This window comes from Phyllostomus discolor, chromosome 14 (genome assembly GCF_004126475.2).
Source record: "Phyllostomus discolor isolate MPI-MPIP mPhyDis1 chromosome 14, mPhyDis1.pri.v3, whole genome shotgun sequence".
NCBI lineage: Eukaryota > Metazoa > Chordata > Mammalia > Chiroptera > Phyllostomidae > Phyllostomus > Phyllostomus discolor.
Window position 1 is genome coordinate 16,454,691 of NC_040916.2, and position 12,889 is coordinate 16,467,579.

Sequence of the window (12,889 nt, forward strand, 5' to 3'; positions counted from 1 at the left end):
CAGGCTTTTACTGTTTTTCTCTGGTTTTACACCAAAGAAGGCTTTATTATCTATTACATAGAATATTGTTGTCTACATGTTAGGTGCAATCCAGGGAATGAAAATAATGCAGAAGGGAAAAGTGGTGAGCTGATTAGCTCCGTCCTTGAGAGAATTCACACACTTTGGAAATTACCTTGAAGATAGGCAATACATGTCTATTGTTTCAGACCAGGGTGATGGAGTTTTAGCAAGAGCACGCCATAACAGTCTGTGTGCATTTTCTAGGCCTGGTTCCCACAGGAAAACTCGGTTTGAAGGTCTGGCTCCTGCCCACCACCTGGCTTCTATAAGTTTTCCATACAGAGCTGAGTCACATTTGCCAGACCAAATCAAACAGGTCCCCTACAATAGTTGATGTTGAAAAAGTTATTGGATAATATATATTGCATGGTGCCAGGGGTAGAAAATAAATAATGATTTAAAATACTAAGTATGCCGGTGCCTGCAGGTGTGATATACGGAAAAGAGTCTGGAGACCAACACTCAGAAAACTACGCTCCCGCGGAACTCTGGGACTGTGCCTGGCGATGCTGCTGCAGCCAGATCTTACATCTTACCTGGGTCTCAGGGACGGCTTCCTTACAATGTTGCCCTTCTTCAAGAAAGAGATTTTCCTTTCTGTGGGTGAACGGATCTTCGGTTGTCTGAAAACTTGCACTGTAAGATCTAATAAAAAGTCACAAAGTTGTGCAACACCCCAAACATTGCAGAAAAGAGGAAGGGACAAAGGAGCAAGGACATTTCCCAGACACTGAGTGGAAAAGCCAAGTGCCCACCATCGCTGCCCTCTCAGGCCACTGGTGCTGGGGATGCACAGGTTGTTTGTGCACGAGAGACTTGGGGACGATTTTACCCTGAAGCTAGTATTCGTCTGGGCTATGTTCTTTTTTTTTTAAGATTTTATTTATTTATTTTTTCAGAGAGGGAAGGGAGGGAGATAGAGAGAGAGAGAGAAACATCAGTGTGCGGTTGCTGGGGGTTATGACCTGCAACCCAGGCATGTACCCTGGCTGGGAATCGAACCTGTGACACTTTGGTTCGCAGCCCACGCTCAATCCACTGAGCTACGCCAGCCGGGATGGGCTATGTTCTTTAAGTCTGTTGGCTATCAGGCCTAGGGCCCACCTTCCTCAGAAGACTGCTGAGACCTAGTACGTCACACTTCTCCTTATTCGAACACCAAATGCACCGCACCCCAGATCAGCCATTTTGACCAGACCACACTCCACACGAAGGTCTCCCGGGCACCTCTGTTACCTCACCCTAAACCCTTCCACTTGCCCTCTGGAAGGCCTGCTTTGTGGTTGGCAAACACTTGCAGATTCTTACTAAGAGCTGCCCCATCCTCACCTTCTTGCTTTAACAGAAACCATTCCGTCTCCTGAGGATGCTGCTTCCACAGCAAGCTTCTCAAGCGGCCCCCTGTCCCACCATACACAACCTGGCCTGGGTGTCTGTTCCCCTACTGCCATTTCAAAACCGTTCTTTCCAAACCTGTGTTCAAATATTACTGTTGAAGAACGACAGACTCCAAGAATTTTAGTGCTCGAAGAGCCCTTTGAGGTGGTTAATACCGTAGAGAAAAACATCGGCTTTTTCAAGGGCAGGGATAGTATATTACGTGTCTCACCCCTCCAGAAGTTAGAACGTGGCCTGGTTACAGTCAATCCTTTAAGCCATTTACTAAACAGAACATATCCCCCTACAGGACACTTTTGTGTGGTTGGTACTACTTTCAGTGACAGCTTACAAAAGGACTGAACACAGTAGACATACACACTGGATTTAATATGCAATTGAGTAGGTGAAAAAGTAAAACCCAGACTACAGAAGACCAGATATTGGGGAAAAAAGTCAAAAGAAACCCAAGAAACCTCCCAATAAAAGATACGTAGAAATGCTGGATAAAAAATAATGCACTTTAAACTCATAAGAAGGTTTGTAAGAAATTAATGCAACACAAAACAAAAACGCTGAGATGCGAAGCGAAGAGAAGGTCACACCAGAGGGGGAGCTGCCCCCAACACTTCAGCTGCCCTAGAGGCATTGGCAATGCTAAAGCCACCGAAGGACAGAAGACAAAGCCACGGGCCCTTAGAAAATGGGCAAAAAAACCTTTTGTCATTGCTTTTACTTTCAATGCATTTGACAATTATGACAATTGCTACTGGGAAATACAGCAAAGCTTTTTGGCAGACTCTCAGGACAGAAGATGGCAAACGCTACAAAGCATCAAAGGAGAGGAAGCCCTGAAAAGCACCCCAGGCTTTTAATTGGGACCCCCAAAAGTAAGGAAAATCAGAACTAGCTCATCCATCAAAGGAATGCAAGTTAGCTCTGAACCAGCTCTATCCCTTAATGGATTAAGGTTATCTGGGTGTGTCTAAAGGGTCAGTGTGTGTCTAAACTAAAAGCAACCCTCTCTGGAGGAAAAGAACGTCACCCAGAGCCTCAAATTATCTCTACAAATTTGTACCAACAATGTTCGCAAATAAAGCAGAAGTAACAAGGTACTTAAAAAGACAACCAGCCCTAGCTGGTGTGGTTCAGTGGTTGAGTGCCGGCCTGTGAACCAAAGGGTCACTGGTTCGATTCCCAGTCAGGGCACATGCCTGGGTTGCGGGCCGGGTCCCCAGTAGGGGGTGCACGAGAGGCAACCACATATTGATGTTTCTCTCCCTCTCTTTTTCCCTCCTTCCCCTCTCTCTAAAAACAAATACATAAAATCTAAGATTTTATGAGAGAGAGAGAGAAAGAGAGAGAGAAACATCAATGTGCGGTTACTGGGGGTTATGGCCTGCAACCCAGGAATGTACCCTGGCTGGGAATCGAACCTGGGACACTTTGGTTCCCAGCCCGCACTCAATCCACTGAGCTACACCAGCCAGGGCACAAATACATAAAATCTTTAAAAAATAAAAAATAAAAAGATGTCCAAAAAGCAAGGAGAAAACATGACATTTGAAATAGACATGGAAAATCCAAATATGGACTTTAAAATTACTATTATTAATTTGGATTAACTAATTAAAACAGAAAATGTCAACATAGACTGAATATTACAAAAAGAAAACACAGAAACTCTAAAAATAAAAAGTTTAATGAGTGAAATGTAGAAAACTAAGAATTAATAAATGAGTAGAATGACAAATTATAGACATCTGAACTAAGAACTGTTGAAGCAGGGGTCAGAGCAAAAGAAAATAATTCAGACTGAAACATACAGAGGATAATATGGAAAACACAGAATAAAGTGTGTGAGACACAGGGCATGTGGCTGAAATGTCAAAAATGTGTGTAGTAAGATCATCGGAAGAAAGAGGAAACTAGAATGAAGCAGGACAAATATTTGAAGAGATAATAACTGACATTTTCCTAAAACTGGCAAAGGACATCAAGTCAGAAATGCAAAATGTTCTGAAACTCATTCTGAAACCAAAGGGTATTGCCTGACTCAAGGTTATGTCCTCCCTAGGGGCAGCCACATGCCATATGAGTCCATGCAGATGTACAAAAGTCTCTTGACTCAATGAGGGACAAGTCTGAAGGGTCACCTGGCTTTCGAGCCTCCTAGGGGATCGGCGAGGCCCAGCGCCACTGCCTGGCGGTTCCTCGTCTAGCCCCGCCCAGCTTGCCTTCCTCATTCCCTCACAGGAGCTGTGCCTAAGCACGCCCCGGAACCAACCTCCTCCCACACATCTCCGAAGCCGCAGAAGACGCATTTGCATTATTTAACCCCCCACAGTAATACCCAAGCACGGAGGTGGGAATAAACAATTTTCATTCTCATTCATCTAGAATGTCCTCTCATTCTCACGATGGCTTTGAAAAGAGGGGAAAAATAACGATGGTGAAGTCTGACCACCCCCCATTTCAAGCGAAGCCTGGTTCCTCTTTTGGCCTGTGGCCCTACTGAGATTCTTTCTTATCTGGCTGTCTCGAATCTAACTGAGCTTACACACTTACCTGTCTTAGGTGCTTTTTCACAATATATTTTGTAGTCATCGCTGATCCTCTGTATGGCCACCTTCGGATACTTATAGCAGAGCTCCTCAAAGGGCATTTTCTCTGTGTCTACCAAGTAGAGAAAAACAGGGGAGGGTCCAGTGGACCACTCTGGGTTTGAAGATTCATACACTGTTGTTGAAGGTATTGCCTTTAAAATGTCATTCGTTTAAATACGGCGATGGTGTTTCATAGGAATGTTCACACACAAGGAACATGAGTTCCCTCGGCCAAATCGGAAGCAAGGAAACACACCCTCCCCTCCCCTCCAGGATGGGAGGGTTCCGCCCTTCTCGGAGACACCTGACCCATGGAGGTTTTTCACCTCATCACACACACATGTCCTGGAACTCTCCAGGGTAGTCTAGTGCTTTCTGACTTACACTGGTGGAGCCCAGAAGGAATCCCAGGGGGACTCACAAGTGCCAGCTGCCCTTAAGTCAAAGGCCATCATCATCACTATCACCTCTCGGTCAGGGGTCCTGGCTGGACGGTGTAAGAGAAGTGGGCTATGTCTGCAAGGGATCCAGGTTTCTAGTCCTTGCATGCTGAGCAAGCTCGGGCATCCTTCCCACCTCCCTGGCACTCCTGTTCTCCATAGGAAAGTGGAGAGCATTCTAGTTCTGGTGCTCTGGACGCAGCCCGAGTGGAGGGGTCCACCTCCCTGGCAGCCAGGGCCCCGGGATAATGCACAGGAGGCCCTGAGCGGGTCGGGCTGTGTTCCAGAGCAGCAGCGGTGGGGGAAGTAATCACGTGTACTGGGCCGTGGGGGGCGTCTCCAGGGAGGGTGGTTCCCATTCTCCCCAGCCATTCCTGACATTCCACGGCCACTAAAGAAATGCCTGCCACTGTGTATGTGTGTACAACAGCTACCCTTTCTTCCGCTTCTCTCTTGATTTCTGGGAAAGGTTCTGCAGTGTTCGGGATTTGGAGAGAAGGTGGAACCCTGAGGTAGAACAGGAGGCCTGTGCATGATAGATTTAAATAACTCATGTTTGGGGTGGCTCCGAGGGGCATGCGTCCGAGGCATCTTGTTTCGTACCTGGGATGCACTGTGCAATGTAGGAATTTCAAGAGTTGACTGTTACATTTTTTAATGTAATCGAGGACGTATGGCTTACTGAACACCTGTTTGCTGTGTAAATGCATTACCTCCAACCCTCTCAACAGCCCTGCAAAGTAGAGGCCATAGTCCCCCTTCTATAGAGGAGGACGTCAGAAGCAATGACATACAGATTCGATTGCCTCAGCTCACGGAGACAAAGTAACTTGCCCAGGCTCACAGAGCAAGGAGTGGTGGGAACGACTTTTCAAAGCCTTTGCTCACACTCCTACTCTATCTGTGTTTTTCAAAGTGTAGGTCGCCACTCACTAGGATGTCAAAAACAAAATAGAACACGACAGTCCATCCTTGGACTGTCCAGAATGGACAGTCCATTAGAGTCCATCCTTGGTTTGTGAAAATATTTTTCTGTCTATAGGCACACACACATATACTGAAGTCAAATGTATTCATTGTGCCTCCAACTTTGAGAAATGCTGCCTTACTCTGACTGCCTCAGCATAGAAAATTGAAGCAATTTGTTCGATTTGAATAACGATGACTGACATTTATTGGCCTTGAACTACTGCCAAACGTTGTGCTGAGAGCTTTCATAGAGGACCATGGGTCATCTTCACAACAAGCCTATTATTATTCCCAGTTGACAGATGAGGAAACTGGGGCTTAAAGAGAGGTTAAATCCCTGCTCAAATTTACAGAGATCAGGCTCTGACATGACCCCAGGCCTGTTAGAGAGCTGGGCCTGGTGCCCCTTAGCACTTCTCCCCACCGCCTGGGTGGGCTGCGGCCTTACGTTGGGGAAGGAGGGCAGCTGTTAAAAACAGACCCACAGAAATGGGTCAGACTGGACTCTGGGGCAGGGTCACTTACCCTCTCTGTGACTCAGTGACTCGGAACTCACCTCGGGTTATTCTGAAGAGCAAATGAGGCCATCTTTGCCCCGCCCAGTGCTGACACCCAGCACATGATCAGTAAGCGTCACATATGAGTATTTCCCAGTTACCTACATGTAACGGCCAAAAAAAAATTGGCGACTGCCCTCACCTGTCAGAAGCACCGGAGACTGCATCTCCACCCGGAGAGACCCGCCTTGCCTCAGGTCCTCAGAAGCCAGTTTGTGCCACTGCATAGAATCCATCTCTTCCATGTTAGCCAAGCCCTGGCTTAGTGCCAGGGATTCCTCAAACCTCTTATAAAGAAGGACGTTCTCTTTTTTGCTTGTGGATTCTCTGTTACGCCACTTGGGGCTGATGAACTTGGCCTGAGTCTGAGAGAAAGGGGGTGAGGGACAGACAGTATTTGCTACAGGGACGAGATGAGGAGCAAGATTTTTCGAACAGCCCAGTCCTCCTGTGTCTCCCTGTCACTCGGACTTAGGCTGAGGGTTTTCAGTTTGATGGGAACCTTTGCTCCCTGACACACCAACCCCCTCTCTTTGCTCATCAGACCCACTTTCTAGAAGGGGGAGATTCCATGTGAAGGTGACTTCTTCAAAGTCAGCTTCTGCACCTGAGTCTTTTTCCTTGAGAGGCTTATGTTCAGAACATCAGGGATCATGTCAACCCCCAGCTGCCTCGAGGGGGAAAAAAGCAGACTTTCATTTACTTTCACAAATAAAGCTTCTAAAAGAGCAGTTTCTCTCTTGTTTCCCCTCCACCTCCTGATCCCTCCCCAACTCAAAGCCCCTCCTACTGAGCAAGTGAGGAACCAGTAGTCCTCTTCGTCCAGGAATTCATCGTACCAGCTGCTGAGAATCTGAAACCCAAACACGACAGAGCGTCAGGAGCTGGTGCTCAGCTTGCGGCATGTCCCCAACCAGTGTTTCCGTGGAAGAGAACAGGCTGCCACACCTGGACTCTCTAATTTGGAGACACAGTGGAACAGCGACCATCCGTCATGACCCATCAGGGGACAGTCCTTTGCCTTCCTAAGTATGGCAGCTCACACAGCCTGTCTCTGAATCTCAGAGGATAGTAACCAACATTTACTTAACAAGAGGTGCAACAAAGAGTTTACCAGGCAGTTATTTGACGTCTCATATATCTTTGTATCTTTCCAATGTACTATCTCATTTGATTCACAAAATGGTCTTGAAAACCAACTATCTCCTTTCATAGTGTCTACTTTTAATATCTCCCACTTGAAGACCTTAGCCACTTGTGAAGAATATTTCATTAGGTTGAAATAAGCAAACAAAGAAAACCCAGCAACAATAACATCGGAAATCTATGAGCTAGTGCTTAGCTGGGCTTGTACATCTATACTCCCACATTCATTCATGTATGTATTTGACAAATATTTTCTGAGTGCCTCCCACGTGCTGGACACTGTGCCATTTCTGGGAACATACAGGTCAATATGCTACAAGCCTGGCTCTCAAGGAGCTCACCTTCTAGGACGATGAGCAGCAGTGTGACACATGCCACCACAGAGGTGTGATCGAAGTCCACAGGGAGCAGGGAGGAGGGAACATGTCTTTCACAAAGAGCAGGGGGCCTCTGGGCTTCCAGTGATGAAGAACTGCATGCAGGAGAGCTTGAGCTGTAGATCCAGTGGATGGACCTGTCCTACCCCACCCAGATGGACAACGCTGGGTAATTGTGGTGTACTGGAAACTCTGCTGGACGGAGAGTCCAGAACTCCTAGGTTCTGACCCTGATTCCTCCACTAATCTGCTTTGTGCCTTGGGCTAATCCACTTGCCCTCTCCAAATCTCATTTTCCTCCTTGTACAAGTGACAACAATACTACCTTGTCTGCCTCATGGAGGTTCGAGGAAGCCTCAAGGAGGTAATGCGCTTTACAAGGTAAATACATTACAATGCAGTAAATAATTTGCTATTTTTATCCACTTGTCCCCCCAGACCTACTCTCTACCCTTCTCCACCTGGCTTGAGCCTTGGGAAATTAAACTGCATGGACCACATCCACAGGTTCCCTGGCCTCTGGTTGGGTTCATCCAGCCCGGAGTCCTGACAGGAGATGAGAAAGCAGGAGTAGAGTGAGCTTGGGGTGTCGATTGCCCCTCGTCCCTCCTAGCCGGGTCACTGTGGACTGGCTACACCCCCATGACAATCACAGCTCCTGCCAGGTGTTCCAGTCCGTTTGCTCTTTCTCTCCTGGTTCCGGTAACTACTCCCTCTCCTCCACTCTGCAGGCCTAGGAGTGACAAAGGTGACCCACCCTTCTGGCCCTGGGGTCTCGCACTATCCTCGGTGGTTTACCTACCCTAGAGCCCGCTCCCTGGTAATCAGTCCCTTCTACTGGCTGCTCATTTGCTTCCCAACTGACTCTGCCTTTTGTTTTCTGCCAAGATCTTGACCACAGACAAGTCCAGCAATGGGCCTTACTTCCTGTGAGTCTTCAGGATAGTCTCCTGCTTTTATCTAAGGATTTGGGATTGGCCATTTCCTTGATGGCTAATCTGGGAAAGAAAGATCCCGCATTTCAATGCATGATGTTCAGAACAGTTATTAAAATTTCCCTCAGTGACACACTCTGAGGTTCATGGTTTGGGGACACTCCACATAAGGAGGAATTGAAGAAAGAGATTGAAAGGTAGATATTGACCACTCCCCTACCTCCATTCTGCTTTGGAGTCTTGGCTGGTTCTTGGGAATTTGTACAGCCTACTCCTCAAAGGTTAACCAACTCTTCAATAGGTGAAGGGTTATATGGGTAATTATGTCATTAACTTAGTACAGATGACCAGGTAGGATTTTAGGTCAGTTGACCTAATCTTCCAGATACTGACCCATCACTGTAAAGTATGACCTACCTGGCAGATCTCCTCCTGGGCTCTGAGTATCCAGGGGTTCACATCCCCAGAAGGGAGCAGCTCCTTCAGGCCTTTGATGGTTTGGGATTTGAGTGGTAGGCACGGACCAATCTGCTCATTCAGGTACAGCTCACAGATTCGGTTGCCCAGCAAGTGCCAAAAGAAGGAGTTCCCAGTCTTCCTGTTAGTCATCTGGACACTGAGGAAATGGTGCAGGTCGTGCCAGAGGTCCAGGAGCCGGAGCTCTACTTTCAAATTCAGCTTCTTCAGGTGGTCCCGGAAGGGGCCCCCTGCACAGGCATCAGCACACAAAGCCCAGTGGGTGTAGCCCACGGAGAGTCTTTGCTTGATGGCCTTCTTGATTGTCATCTGGGGGTAGTGACTGATGATGGGGGTGAGAGTCCTCAGGTGGGCAGAGAACTTTGTCTCAAAGAGGCCCTCCATGTGGGGGCGGCTCTTGGCTATCTTCTTCATCTTGGACTTCTTGGCAGAAAGAATATCTTTTTCTAGGGACCTGGTTACTCTGTCGGTCAAAGAGATCTTTTTCTGGGAAGGCATTTGTGTAACCATCTCCTGAGGGCAGATCTCCTGGGAGAACATACAGTTGGTGTCTGGCTTGGTATCCAATTCTAGAGACCAAGAGGCATGACCTGTCAACCGCCACATCTTCCGTTTGGTCTTCCTGCTCGAGTACTGCTTCTGCAGGTGGTGGGAGTTCTTGATGCTCATGTTCACAGGGAGCTCTCCTTCATGGGTGCAGCAAATACTGCACAGGCGAGTCTCATATTCTTGCATCAGTCCCTGGCATGACTCCTCCTTAGCTATGATGGTCTTCGCATGGGTGTAAAAGTTGGGAAGCCAATAGCTCTGGATTTTGAACAGAGCCACTTTCTGCATGTTGCTCAAGATCTCCCTCCTGGTGGTTGACTGGTTGGGGTGCCAGATAGAGAAGTTCAGGAAGGACTCTGGAAAGAAGACAGAGAGAAAATGATCTGGCATTGGTGAGATTTCAAAAATTTTTCCAAGTTTTTTTGTGTGTGTGAATGTAGAATTTCATTTGTTCCTCATGCAATCCAGGGGTGGGAGCAGGCCAAATATAGGGTGGATATGTGTTTAGGGTTTGCTCAGTACAGTGACCCCTTTCTCTGATTACCTTCCTTCTTTCCCAAATAAAGAAGTCCTTCTATGGGGTTCATAAGGTTATTTTTTAGACTGTTTCATGTTATTATAAAGAAAAGAAAAAGTCACATGAAAACATGTTTAAGAATGAGAGACGTGTACCTCTGGACGGGAGTTCTCAGGGTGCACATCCGACAGGAGGGAAGTCTTTGGACTGGATAATTTGAAAAAGTCCTTACTAGCCCTGATTTTCATGCCATCAGTTCTCAATGATCTCTATGAATAAAGAGTAGTGTGACTAATCCCAAACAGCAAATCCACTGGAACGCATTTGTGTTTGGGTTAGCAATCCCTCCTCACTAAATACATACATACATATATACATACATATATACACATAATAAAATGGATGAATCTGGGGTTCTAGAGAAGAGGTTGGCAGACTTTTTCTGCAAAGGACCAGCTACTAAACAGTTTAGGTTTTGTGGGCCACCTAGAGTCTCTATTGCACACTTGTCTTCTTTAACCCTTTAAAAATATGAAAACATTCTTAGCTCAAAGGCCATGTGTACTTCATTTGGCCTGTGGGCTGTAGTTTGTTCTAGAGAATCCCGATTAAAGAAAAGAAGACAAGCGCAGCAGGCTCAGAAGGTGGAAGAGCTGTTCAATTACCTGGTTCCAATTTCTCTTCACTCCATGCAGCCAACTGTCCCTGGCAAGTAACATCTCAGGAAGAGGCCCATACCAGCCTCAGGACAACTGATCTCTCTCATTCTGCTCCCCTCAGAATGGTTGGATTTCCCACTGGGGTCCCTGATACACAGAAGGTGGAAAGGGTGGCAGTCTGCAAAGCAGGAGACTGAGGGCTATCAGACACCAGACGGATGTTTTGGTTCCATCTCCCAGGGATTTCATTTCAGATACACTTCAGAGTTCTTACTGATGTTCATGTTGCAGAGAGCCACTACCCGTGAGCCCTCCTTAAGATGGGTGGCCTTCAGCACAAGGAGCAGAGATAGGTAGTAGTCTCTCAATTCCTGGTCCATCTCATCGATGCTCAGGATCTTCTCGGCAAGGATCCAGAAATCCACCAGCTCTTCACCTACAGAGCAGACAAGGGAGACACAGAGCTGCACCGCAAGCTTGCCCCTTTGGTGCTTACCTCTGGGTGTAGTAGCTGATACCCCCACCTCCAGCCTGCTCTACTGCCTCCAACATCACCATTAGCCACTCCTGTGGGTTAAAGCACCATCTCCAGAAATGTCCTAATATGGGGGCAGATGGGATTCATGGGGAGAAGGGACTTAATGAATAGGGATCTTTTGTGACATTTTTATGGTTAGAAAGACTGTCACTTTAGGGAAATCTGTAGGATGGATCAGAAGACATTTGAGTCTGATTCCAAAAATAAAGATCAGAGGGAAAAGAATATTTCCTGGACAACAGACCCAGAGTAGCCAGTAGCAAGACCCTGGGGCCAAAAGGTGCCAAGGGCTACATTTCCTGCTTCACAACTTTGCCAGAGCTGAAGTTGCTGTGACAGACAGCAATAATAGCCTACCTAGTTCTTTCCTCCCTGTTACCTGCAGATCCAAGATTCTACCCTTTAACTAGAGGTTGTCCCTGGGTAAAACTTAATGTCACTGAACTGAGTGTCAGCCGATGCAAGCTGGGCACCTCCCTGCACTCATCAACCACTGGGACGCACAGGGCAGAAGGCAGTGCATCCCAACACTTTTGCTCCAGGGGTTTATTTATTTACTTGCTCCTTGTCTGCTTCCCCACCAGCATGGCAGCTTTAGGAAGGGGATTTATGGCTCTTATTCACCTTGATACCCCAACTACCAGCACAGTGGCTGCCATACAGTGGTGCTCAATACCATTGTTGAATGAATGAATGAATGAATGAATGAAAGGGACTCTGACTTTATTTGACCTAAACTAAACTGTGGATCCCAATTTTTAAAGACTTTACCCAAACTGCATTAAAAATCATTTTTTATATTCACCGTAGACATACGTAACTGTCGGTAAGTGCTCTAGGGCTCCCTGGAAGCTGTTAAGAATTTGCAAAGGCCCTGGGAAGAACTGCAAGAACCCACCTGCACTTCCCTTGAGGTAGGTACAGAAGCGCCACATCCCTCTGACCCCGCCAATGCATTTCTGGAGTAGCCACTGGTCTGCTCTTTTCCACTTCATCATGTGGGCTGCCAGGAGAAATTCATGGTGAGAGAGAGTGAGTGAGCTCTGGCCCTGGCTCCTCTTCCAGGCTTGTGCATGGTCAGACCCCCATGTGCTCAGTATGAGTGAGAAGAAATAGTGGACAGGGAGATGAGTTGGGTCTTCACTGTGTGGTGCTTTTGCAACTTGGCACCAGACCCTCTAGGGACATGCATCAAGTGACACGAGGGACCCACAAGCACACATACAATCCAACGTTGAAAGCATACTCCAACCAAGGTCCCTTGCCTTCTATGGTCCCCACACAACAGTGATTCTGTGAATCCAACTTTCCCAATACATATATTGCAGGACAGAGATGAGCATAGTGGTGATTTTTTACAACATTTTACTCAGTGGATCCCCTGAATCTTAACCTTCCCCAGGAAGAACATGTTCGGTTTCCTTTGGTTAGTTGAGCTGAGAGTAAAGTTACCAATTCAATCCTAGATGCAGATTTTATTCATTCATTCTTCCAACAAATATTTATTACATGTCTACTAAGTGCCAAGTACCAGCCCAGGTGTTTGGGATACACTAGCAAACAGAGCAAAAGTCTCTGCTCTCAAGGAGCTTATATTCTAGTGAATGAGACAATGAACAATCAGTGTAATAAGTACATTACCTAGAAAGGCTGAAGGTTATAAGTACTATGGGGAAAAA

General features: G+C 46.8%; 1 protein-coding gene across 1 annotated transcript in view; it reads right to left on the reverse strand.

Annotated features, from left to right (window-relative positions):
• Positions 1 to 12,889, reverse strand: part of RGSL1 (regulator of G protein signaling like 1) — a 63,888-nt gene that overhangs the window by 20,307 nt on the left and 30,692 nt on the right. The window contains exons 6-12 of the mRNA XM_036015758.1: positions 12,109 to 12,213; positions 10,947 to 11,108; positions 8,888 to 9,852; positions 6,803 to 6,865; positions 6,155 to 6,377; positions 4,009 to 4,116; positions 600 to 708 (exon numbers count right to left, since the gene is read on the reverse strand). Of these exons, the coding sequence (XP_035871651.1) occupies positions 600 to 708; positions 4,009 to 4,116; positions 6,155 to 6,377; positions 6,803 to 6,865; positions 8,888 to 9,852; positions 10,947 to 11,108; positions 12,109 to 12,213 (1,735 nt within the window). The remainder of the gene's footprint in view (positions 1 to 599; positions 709 to 4,008; positions 4,117 to 6,154; positions 6,378 to 6,802; positions 6,866 to 8,887; positions 9,853 to 10,946; positions 11,109 to 12,108; positions 12,214 to 12,889) is intronic.